General features: G+C 33.1%; 1 protein-coding gene across 1 annotated transcript; it reads left to right on the forward strand.

The window, feature by feature from the left end:
* The first annotated feature begins 2,851 nt into the window (after positions 1-2,851).
* Positions 2,852-11,522, forward strand: LOC144355621 (glycine receptor subunit alpha-2-like). Its single transcript, XM_078010683.1, has 9 exons — positions 2,852-2,934; positions 3,109-3,239; positions 6,268-6,335; positions 6,738-6,961; positions 7,104-7,186; positions 8,811-8,963; positions 10,580-10,809; positions 11,010-11,163; positions 11,353-11,522. Exons 1-9 carry the CDS (start codon positions 2,852-2,854, stop codon positions 11,520-11,522), a joined length of 1,296 nt encoding a protein of 431 aa, XP_077866809.1.
* The last annotated feature ends 654 nt before the right edge of the window (positions 11,523-12,176 follow it).

The raw sequence follows: 12,176 nt of genomic DNA on the forward strand, positions 1-12,176 counted from the left end.
TTGAGGCAGTCATCTCGTATTATTTGTTACTATACACAGCTTGCAACAATTATATCAATTATATCAATTCCATTATTGTATCGTGTCTGACTGTTTGTCAATAACCTATTTAAGTGCTTATGCCAAATTACATGCTATTACTTATGCACTAATCGACAGCGTTACGCGATGTTGTTACTGTGCTATTTAGTCTAGGTAACAATGTTTGCATTGACCGTGGTGTTGGCAACTGGACATACGGTATGTTGCGCTAATTACGAATGCTATAACAGTAACATGTCGAACGTTGGTATGTAAATCATGTTTTAATTCGCATTGATGATGACCCAGTGATTTAACATTGGCCTTGTACTAATTCGCTTTGAGAAACACATTGCTGTGAAGCAAGGAAGATGAATGCAACCCACGTATACGTCTTTAGAATATAAATCATTTAACACAATATTAATATCGCTTTTATTATTTTCATACAGACGAGTACACGTCTCGAGTGTGCGTTATACCTTGATTCAGTATGACATGCTTACATGCCGCAATTATATTAATACTGTTCAGGTAAGACATAAGGCCAACAAACATTAATATTGTACGTTTCTCGTCCAACAATAACTTATTCGTATCTATACTTGACACATCTGGTACATAACACATCTGATAACATGTCATCTTTACGAGAATCGTCTAGACATTACATTAAATTATTCAGATGTATTCTTCAATATATATTTGTGTTGATGACTGCATAATTTAATGTTCACCGATAAGCATTGTTATCGTGCATACACACATATACGTTTACACATTCCTTCATATAAAATATTCAACTGTTTGATATCCATCGTAGCATTTCCAGCTTTACTACAATACACAAGCTAAGTTAAAGCGCTGTAACCTGGGTGGGGTTCGGCGAATTGCTTCCTCCAACTTCAGCACTGTGGCATACCTAACTGAATAAATGTGAACATGTTAACACAGCCCAAAAGGAAGGACATCCGAGCACTTTGAACTTCGAAATGGTATAGGCCACGTTCAGTCATATATTATTTTGGATCTTAATCATAAAATTAAAACATTCTTGGCTCCAGAGAATTCAATTTATATCCAATAACATGTTTTAATTATTTATTGTGTACGCTGCATTGTATTTTTGGTAGCATATTTATTATTTGAGAAAAAAAATCAGAATGACACATTAAACAAAAAAGCTTATTTAAGTGAAAATAATATTTCTCGGGGATATTTTTTGGACAAATCCTACCATTGATAAAGAGTTCAAATATAGATTTCATTACTTATTAACATTTGTTTTGATGTTACAACTAGAATAAAAACTTGTCATCGATGATATTTTGCGATGTTTTTTTTTATTGGAAAAAAAAAATAAGTAACTAAGTAAAATTAAGTTTAATTATATCGATTTTATAGATGACTTGTTGAAGACACTACACATTTTGAAACTTATTTTAACTTCCTTAGTCAAATACTCATATTTAAAGAACAATGTAATGCGTAAATTATGTGTTTTGTTATGTATCCATGAGTAATCAGTAATTATTAAAATCACTATGCAATTAGTGGATGGAATGCTTACGCGATATTTTCAAGATGTGCGACATATTAGCAAACAATGCTCAAAGTGAGAACGTGTCAATGATTTTAACTACTTTGCCCAGTTCAGACTTCATACACAAAGCGGTTGAATTGAGAAAATGAGTGCACTCAGACAGTACACAGTTGTTCTGACTATGCGTCGATTACCATGGCAACGTAATACTTTGCTACATTCGTCATTCCCGAAATAACTTCTTTTTTGAGTGATATAGTTAATGAATATAACATGAGTGTCTTACCTATTCATGAATCATGTTTCTTATCGTGGAATTCCGCATTTCTTTAGACAGTGCAGTGCGGCTTATAAAGACGGTGTTAACTGTCACAGCAATTATTCTGTCTGCAGTAGACATATGCGATGTCGGCCTGACTATATCTGAAACGCGACATCCGACTTGCGTGATGACAGAAAACAAGATAGTATAACTGAACTAAAATAAGCAATCATCGCAGACGTTCATTTTGTTCACTGTTCGCCTGAATCTATTACATGATCTTTGGCAAATCAAAATCACAAGACCAATCTGTAGTTTGTTGACACATTCACTAACATATCTCGACATGTATGTGCAAAAACAGTAGTAATTATTCGAAATAATAACACACATTTCATATCGTATTACTAGAATTGTTACATTTATCTCACTTAAATATTCTCTGAAATGAAATGAATATTTCTGTTTGTCTTCTGCTTTCTTTGTGGCTGCTATTTCCATACATAGAGTAAACTGATGTAATCAAATTAATGCACTGAACATTACTAGTGAATTATGTTTGTTCTTCCTTTCTCACGTCTATGAAAAGCGACATAGTTTAAATATATTAATACGATTTGAGATTTAGTATGCACGAAATTCTGCATTCTTTGCAAAATGAGGTTCAGCCTAAACCAAGCAGCCCACTTTGCGTTTTGAAACGCACTAGTTACATTGTGAAAGATGTAAAGACTGATACAATGCACGTTAACTAATGTTTCGTTGTATTATAACGACCCTGGAACAATGTCGTAATTTCCTGCAGTAATTATGAAAACGTAATTTGATCAAATTATCCCTATTTTTATGTAACAAATTCAGACAAAAAAATATCGTGTATCAGAAGGTTAATGAAAACTCCTTGTAGGTTCTCGTAAATATATCAAATTACATTCAAATCTATACCCAATCCTGCAACTTAATATTCACATTTTTGTTGGTATACCATCTACGCATGGTTTCAGGCTTGCGACTATTTTATCGATATGGCTAAGGTAGTTTTAAATAAACTCAAAAACTCTCTGTACATTGAAACGACTGCACCCACGCACCCATCCACACGCAGCAGGTATATACTACCGAGAAAGTTTGAGTGAATGAATGAACTTTTAACAGACACAATACAGCGTATATGTATACCCATATATTTCGTCTACGTCTATCACATTACTGTTCCCTTCATGTTTTCGTTATTCGAGTATAAATTCAAATGTTGTGGATGTCAATATTTTGTTTTACATAGTCACATGACACGAATGGAAGATGATGTCAAATCACCTGTGGCGATGGACCCCGCAAAGGAACCGGAAATAACGAATTTGAGCAATGTGGTAGGAGCCGACTATGATAAAAAATTCAGACCAAATTTCCACGGTAAGTTTAAAAAATTTGCTACTTCGTAATCGTTTTATGCAAAGGTCATGTGTTGACATCAATGGGAACAATAACGTGCACATTAAGTATACATTAAATATTCATTAGTGTTGTCTTCAAAAAATACATTCATCGTCAAAAATATACAAGTTAATTCTAGACTGTTTTCATCAGACTACAGTTATTATTTACACGTTATATTAAAAAAAAACAATCGTGATAATTTGGCAGTTGAATCGAGACATCTGTATAAGACAGAGTATGATAGGACAAAAAAACTTGCCAACAATTAAACTGCTATCTGATTGGCCAAACTGGTAGATACTAATATAGGTTAGCCAGTCAGGGTAAATATTGAAAGTATCTCGCATTGACTTCGAATATCGAATAAACAGATGAGCATCTTAGACTACATGTCGATATTTCGCATATGATATTGTACTCAAATTATACTAGACATATTAAACATAAAATAACCAATCTACTTACTAGTCTAGAGTATTCTTTCTGAAAATATATAAACATTGGCGTAGAAAATATATCTGTGAAAACATACGTATCACAGTGGAACAATATAATACATATGTATATGTATTGATCCACCTATTACGTTAATTGCTCTCGTAAAAATGCAGGTAGCATAGTTCTAATTTTGTGTCTGCTAACATCAATTAAAAGTTATGCTCAATCGTAAAAAATAAAATAAAATAAATTGAAATGAAATAATTCCATTTATTGTTTATTACCATTTAAAAACTGACATAAACAATGACTGTCACATTATTCAGCGTTACAGTAATAGATGCAGCCTATACAAGGAATGGAATTACTAAAGCAGCCGGTCAATGCAATTTATCGATCTAATGATACGTCTTATTTAGCATAATAGTCTATTGTGTGTGGGTACAGTCACATCTCAATAAAATGCATCGACTTTTTTTCAGGAACATAGCAATGAATGCTTTGATGCATATAAATAGTCATGTGTATCGTTGTATGAAGAATACTATTTCAAAGTCATTTGCTCAGTATACATGTAGTTACAATACTAATCAGGACAAATACTTTGTTGCAAAAAATTAAATAACGATATGAGAACAAATTTTATGTCATAAGCTAAAAATGAAAAAAAATTGTATAAATAAATAAAATATAAATAAAAATGATATAAGCAAAAAATAGGAGGTGATTGAGAATTTGGGTTAAGAGAATGATATTTGGCGAAAATTGTTTATACTCGAAAAGTAGTCTGAAAAGTGTTAAGTCATGTTATCAATGATCGTGTCGGTGATATATAATATCGTGATTAGAGTGTTAAAGTCACACAGAATGGGATAGTAACGGACATCAGATGTTTTGTTTAATGAGGTATCGATTTCACAAATTAATTCATGTTTACTAGCATGAGATTCATCTGCAATTCAAATATATGCGACAGGTTTATAGCGAACATAGAAACTTGCAAAACGAGAACTTAATTTACTGCCATGCCACTGTATGTCTACCAAAAACGGATCCAGTGGTGAAGTAAGGGCATCTAAATATATATCTATATTTTCACACTAACAATTACCCTATTTTATACATAACAATCCAGTGCTTTTCAAGCAAAATAATGCTTCACTCTGAATTTGGTTTGTTTTCTCAAGTCCTTGTACTTTTATACATTAATGTTCGGTTTTACGAGCAGTGTTACGCACGTGTGTGAGTTATGTCAAACAGTATCATAGTTGAACTACATAAAACTTGTGTCTAGGATTGACCTCCCAAAATATCGGGATGCCAACTTGGTGACTAAATATTACCAAAGTTTAACCACCTCGGACAAATGTACTGAATTCACGCATTGCATAATAAATATGCACATTCCTTTTTTAATCATAAATTGTGTACGGAGAATGTTTTTTGTATATGAAGTAATTAGAAGCAGAGAGTAAAATCAAAATTTATTCTGACCCTTGCTCAATGTTGTAATCTAATTAACATAATATATATATATCTGTTCTATTTTTATTGAAGAACCTTCCCAAATAAAAGAAATTCTAAATTTTAAAAATATAAGAAGTAGTCACTAAACCATGTACTTTCACACTCAAGCAAGAGAATATACATGTTGGTGAACTAGCCTTGAACTGTGAGTGTTTTATTGTTTACACTCTGTAAAATACCAGTTTTTTTCACAAATAAAAATATAAAAAAAGGACTGCAGACCTCACTTCTTTATATTTTTGAGTGGGCCAGCCATGTTTCCACATACAAAAATACACATAATATTTATATTTAATTTATTTTATTTAAAAAAAATATTTTAGAAGCATAACAATACAACTAGATTTGGTGTCACAGTTTACTCCCAATTCATACTGGAATATTGCCAGCAATAATTAATAAAGCTTGTTCAGAAAACCATTTATTCCCGACATTATATTCAAAGTCTAGTTCTCAGGATCTACAACAGTAAATAAATAAACAGAAATCATTTCGATACGTGGTTTTTAGACGACACTGCCATATCGCACAGATATTCAACACCGCCATATCGAATTTGGATTTGGACCATACCATTTCTAGCTGCAGGGTGTCTAAACAATGACTCAACAAATACATCTTCCACTCACCACACAAATTTTAGCCACAGTTGAACAACCAAGAAAGCAACACATATCAGGCTGCATCTTGAAAATAACGAGATACCGCATTACAACCAGTCATTACAAACATGAAATCCTCCACCCCTCCCAGTACACCCTACAGCATTAATGGTTCATATACTCATTTGCATCTATGTACAACAAGCTTAGCCAATAGATGCACCTGACTCATCAAATTTTTGACCAACCACTCATTCTAAATATTGTTGAGTGAGGGCGCTATTTACTAATGAGAGGAATCTTTTAAACGAATTAAACAGATGACCAATACGTGTCTCAAATCTCGAGACATATATAAAACAATTCCAGTTAATGTACGTGATGAGATTTGCGAGAGAATATAACTGCATACTTACATTTTATTCACACATATCCAGGAGCAGCAGTTGTTGTAACAACCAGCGTGCATATTAATAGCTTCCACGCAACAGCAGGAACGGAAATGGTGAGTAAATATGATATACTAACAAGAAATCCTGAAATAACATACCAACGTCAATACATTATATCTCAATAAGATGAGTCAATCACATGTTTGCGTGCTGTGCGACAAGTATACACAATACATATATTGCACTTTCCAATTAAACCATATCTAAACCACATTAAATTTATCAGATGTTTGGAACTACGCATAACATTGATGATGCATGTAAAATAAGTTATAAGCCAGTTTAGCGCATGGGTAGGCTTGTTTTTTGCTCTAACTCCAATAGAAACACAGTGTATTATTATTATTATATTTATTCACGACACTTTACTAAATTTCAAATAGTCCGAATTTTGCTTCAAGCAATCTCATCTGGAGTCGCGTTCATATAAGTATTTTTATTTGGTTATTCATTAGGATTACACTGTTACATTATTTCTTCGCACACGATGGAACGATTCACGACTACGATACTATGATGCCGCTAATCACATACTGACATTTCATTCCGATGGGGTTAGAGAAGTTTGGATACCACCACTCTTTTTTCCAGATGAGAAGTCTGGACACTTTCATAAACTGACAACAGAGAATATACTTTTACGTATTTATCCTGATGGGACTGTGCTACACAGTGCAAGGTATGGCTGTCCTGTTTGAATGTATTTCATCTTGAATGAGTCAATCAACATAGTACATTGAATACACTTATATATGAGAGATGAAAAAAAAGCAAAATAATGATCACCATACTGCCTCCAAATGTTATATTTATTTTAACAGGTTCACTATAACTTTAACCTGTATGATGCGACTAGAGCGTTTCCCAATGGATGAACAGGAATGCAAAATGGAGATTGAAAGTTGTATGTAATACTTTTATTAGTATATTTATATATGAAAGTCAGATACTGACTGATGATACATTGGTTCAGGTAACACCGTTGAGTGAAGACATGCAAAGTGGCATATACATGCAATACACAGTAGTAATACATATTGAGCGCTAAATTTTGAAAATATTAATTAGGAAAACATCATAATGATAAGAATTTAACAAGAACCCCAATTCTAGTTCAAAACTTCATTACAATGACAATATAAACAAGCACTTACATCGACAAATGAAGGGTTTATTGGTATGTGGATTCAATGTCAACCTAATATACATGTAGATAATTTCAACTGACTCATAACATGTATGTGTAATAATAATCAACTTTGCAACCTAAATCCACATTTGACTAAATTTTAGACAACTATTGAATAATTGTTGTAGTCCAAAATTGTCAATAATAAAGAGTAATGCATGAGGTCTGATATATAATAAAGTGCAAAGATATTGTAATTTACAATTTCATACAGATTGCAACATTTAAAACTGCACAAGATATGCATGTTAGAAAATTTCTGTAAAATCATTGAAAATATAGAACCAATAATGTAGACAGTCAGTTACTTCATCGTCTTGGGCGAAAACTGAGTCAAAAACTTTTTAAAACTGTACAGCAATTACATGTAGATTATACACTTCTTGATCTTCAACTATGTTTGGAATGTATTTAGATTTCAAATTGTTTTTAGATTGACGCGTGTTTGATTTTTTCTACAATTTATTACACTTGTTTCATTCTCTACAAACTTTGGCCTTATTTTTGTCTGAAAATTACGTCTTGCACCAACAAACCCATACTGTGAAACGTCTTCATTTGTATAGATATGATGTAGCAATGTGATACCAATATCCCATAGATATATAATTTGTGAGTGAAATTTACAGTTGGATCTAAACAAAATGCTTGTATGTTTTCAAAAAACTAAATTAGAGATCTAAAAATGTTCATTACATGTTGTTACACTGACACAGTGATACACTAATGCTCCCACACAAAAGTATGATCATCTATTGATTGTGGTTTATTGTAACTATCTTCAGATCTACATACAAATACATTCATTCAGGCTCATTGAGTTGTGAACTGTAAGGAACCAGTAAAATATGCTCACAATGTATAATATACAAGTGCACATTGTTTCCTAGTAAATATAGTTTGACATATACCATTTCAACATTGATTTCATATTCTGAACAACGCTTTAAAGAACAATTAGATCCACTGTCTATCCGGACTAAGTCTCTGCATCCTCCAGTCTGCCAAAAAGTTAGTCACTAAAATGTTTTCATTGAACCATAATTCCATGTAGAACAATATCTGAGAACTAGGTATATAAATGTCAGCCCAGTCTTGGGCCCATGCATATTCCGGTAATAAATGTTACGAAGTTACACTTTGTAGCATCTCGCAAGGTAGTTCAGAGCAAAAATACACACATGATATATATTAAATTTGGAAAGATTATGCGAGTTTCTCAAACAACTAGCATATAAACTCAAAAATGCATTGTAGTACAATCGTTTGCTTGTTTTAGTTTGAATTTAGTTTGTAAACTTTTAGATACTATTGCAATTAATACGTTTCTTTTGTAAAGTTGCTTATACAACTGATGACGTGATTCTGCAATGGGCAGCAGAAGACGATGATCTTGAAGCCTTTGCAGTTCCTAAAGGAATATCATCACCACAATTTGAGTTTGTTGATGCAACAATAGTCAAAAACCCGATCACAAGAAACTACACAACAGGTAATTATGGCATAAGTTTTAAGATTTGTTGTTATAAGTTCATGATCAAATCAAATGACACCATAGTATATCAATAAGTTCACATTGTAAGCACCTTTGAATTTGTGAGTGATTATAAAAATGTTCACGCCAACAAAGGTGGACACACAGATTTAGTGACCTGAAGAGCTCATTGTTAAGCCTTGATTTTTAAGTCGACAGAAAGTTATTCACGTAAATAAATTTCGCAATTTCGGATCGAATGTGTGTCACACGCAACGTAATATTACCGTAATTGGTATAGTACAGGTGTGATGGTTCAAATACCAAAATGGCAACAGTAACAGAAAGACTTCCCTGGCGGCGACGATAAAAAACGAACACGGAGCCAACAGATGAGGTTTCAACTGGTACTGGTATTATTATACTCTGAAAACATCAAGTACAATAACGCGGTAAAACTCCACTACTCCAATAACTAGATACTTAAACTCCAATACAATACAACGAGATCTCCGATCTGAACTCAGTGTTAAACAACTCCCCTATATATAGGTGTCTATAAATAGACCATTACATCAGCATACATAATGAGTCTGGCACTTACTACAAATTTCTAGAATGTTCCATTACCTTCTATTGCCTCCTACAGTGTTATATTACCTATTCAACCAGTTCCTAAACAAAATCTAGAATATTCCACCCAGACACAGTACGTTTCTAGAACATTCTTAGTGACACGGAAGTGGTAAATAAGTCGTATGCGACAATGTGTCAAAGTACTCACAGGCGAAATGCATAGCAATCATGACTAAAATCGCAACAAAATCCTAGTTTTCCTCAATCCGAGTTTTCTATAAAATCGTCAACTAGTGAATGCAAACCTGGCAAACTAATCAGTTCATGCATATTGCCGCATTACACCGTGCTCCCTTGACAAGTTATTAGCGAAGAAGGTACCTGGATGAAGATAGACATACAAATATGGCAGAAGTCGACATAAGATTATGTCTATCTGTAAGCATTCTATAAAGTAACTTAACAATATATTGGGTGTGGTGTATCAACATGATTGGGTGAAAAATCTTTCATATGTATACTGACCTTTATTTTGTGATTCATGTATATGATATGACAACTTTCAGTAATTGTTGGTAGCCCATTCACAGAATAAAACTTAAACAACAATTGCAACGAATGGGTCTGCTCTTGCATTTATTAATTATACCAAGTGTATGACTTGATTCCTGCTACATATTTTGATGTTGCTTGATACTTTGTATAATGTGGCAATTATTCAGGTAGTGATGTATTTTCTGACACCCAACACATAATTGGTGTGTTGGACACTATATTTAATAAACAACATAAATATATAGCTATTGCTCTGACTTGAATCACCACATTGCTGCTTGCAGTTATATTTATATCTTGATTTTGTTATTGAGTGTAAAACGGTCATCAATGACTGCATGTACAATATGTACAGTAATTTACTGATTGATAAACCCAATTCAACTGCAAAATATAATTTACTCTCACAAACGTCACGTCTAGAAATATAATAAAAACAACATTTAATATATGCCACCTGTCATTCTATCCGAGGATACACATGATATGTCATATTTTTACAGGTAGTTTCTCATACCTTACTGCGACATTCAGATTACAAAGACAGAAAGAGATGTATATAATGTCAAATTACCTTCCAAGCTTACTGATTGTCGTGTTGTCATGGTTTTCATTTTGGATCAACCCAAACTCCGAACCAGCTCGTGTTTCACTCGTAATGACCGCTTTGCTGACGTTGTGTACACAGATGAATGGAATTCAGGGAACGATGCCAAAAATAGCACATCTCAAGGTAAAATGTGAATCAAGTCCCAAACAGGGTAAATACATATTTAGCAAGTACCAGTAACCATATACGTATATTGTATTGAACAACAATATATCACATTCAACAAGGTCAAACGTTCAAAAATATTAATTGTATAATCTGTTTTATTATATCATGGGAATGTCAGTAATGTTAAGATGAAGTCATCGTGTCTTCTGTTTCAGGCAATCGACGTGTGGATGTCAGCATGTCTCGTTTTTGTATTCGCTGCGCTAGTAGAATACGCCGCTGTCAACTACATTAGTTTACGAATTAATAGGCAAAGTCGACGAAGACAAAGATCATTTGAGATGATCAATTCTCTTAAAGACAAACAAAGCAATTTTGTAAGTATCGTGATTTACTTCCAAGCAGAAACAAATCAGACGTAATGATATCTTAGTAGTTATATTTCACTATGTCAATTTCGTTTGAATTATATCTATATTACTATATATTCAATGTAGGCTAACACTGGAAATAGAGATGAACAAGAACAGCTAAATCCTGCTGAATCTTCGCTTAGAGGAGCTGGCAACACAATCACTGAATTATCTTATGGTTCTGAAAGAAGTTGCCTGTTTTTGTGCGAATTAAGACCTGAACAAATTGATTACTACAGCCGAATAATATTTCCAGTCACATTTATGGTGTTTAATGTGTTTTATTGGCCAACCTATTTGCATTGGGTACAATGATAGAGGGTCACAGTTTGTATTAGAAGTCATTGTGAGTTCAGATTAACAATGACAGTAAGCAATTTATTATTGGAAATATTTATTGGCCACCACACATGCGTATTGATGACTTTATCAGTAGATTTGAGGTGGGTGGATTCTGAATGGAGACACAATATCGGTGTTAAAAATATAAATAATTAAAAAAGACGATGATAATTCGTCCTCATACTTCAAACTAAAACAGATTATAACAACACCAACACGTAATACTAACAAGTCAAACATTTACAGTGATACTATCACTACTCGTGTTTGTTCAGTTTGCATAATAACTTGACTTTCAGATAATAATTATTGTTCCGCTCTTCTGACTTCAAAAGATCGCGTGGTATTTTAAATTATCTTAAGGGTATCTAAATGATCAATTTTGATGAAGTTCAACATTGTGGTATAAAATAAGAAATACTGGTTAAGCTGAATATTGTTTCCTATAACTCATACTTAACTGATAGATGTCGTCCATGCATGTTGTCGAATTTGATTAATAAAATGAACGCCGTCTGTAATTGGTGAAACGCATCTAACTCTTATGTTTTTCTGACATTTAAAAACAGTCCAACTCAAACCCTCTAATATAATTATATACCGCTCCAGATAACTGGATTTGCCAGG

The sequence above is a fragment of the Saccoglossus kowalevskii genome, chromosome 14, assembly GCF_978046115.1.
Source record: "Saccoglossus kowalevskii chromosome 14, keSacKowa6.1, whole genome shotgun sequence".
In the NCBI taxonomy this organism is placed as follows: domain Eukaryota; kingdom Metazoa; phylum Hemichordata; class Enteropneusta; family Harrimaniidae; genus Saccoglossus; species Saccoglossus kowalevskii.

Excerpts from the sequence above, each read along its gene's own strand:
- LOC144355621 (XM_078010683.1), top strand. The coding sequence starts at position 2,852 with ATGGCTAAGGTAGTTTTAAATAAACTCAAAAACTCTCTGTACATTGAA. Across the intron at positions 3,240-6,267 it reads ATTCAGACCAAATTTCCACG|GAGCAGCAGTTGTTGTAACA; the intron begins GTAAGTTTAAAA and ends ACACATATCCAG. Across the intron at positions 10,810-11,009 it reads CAAAAATAGCACATCTCAAG|GCAATCGACGTGTGGATGTC; the intron begins GTAAAATGTGAA and ends CTTCTGTTTCAG.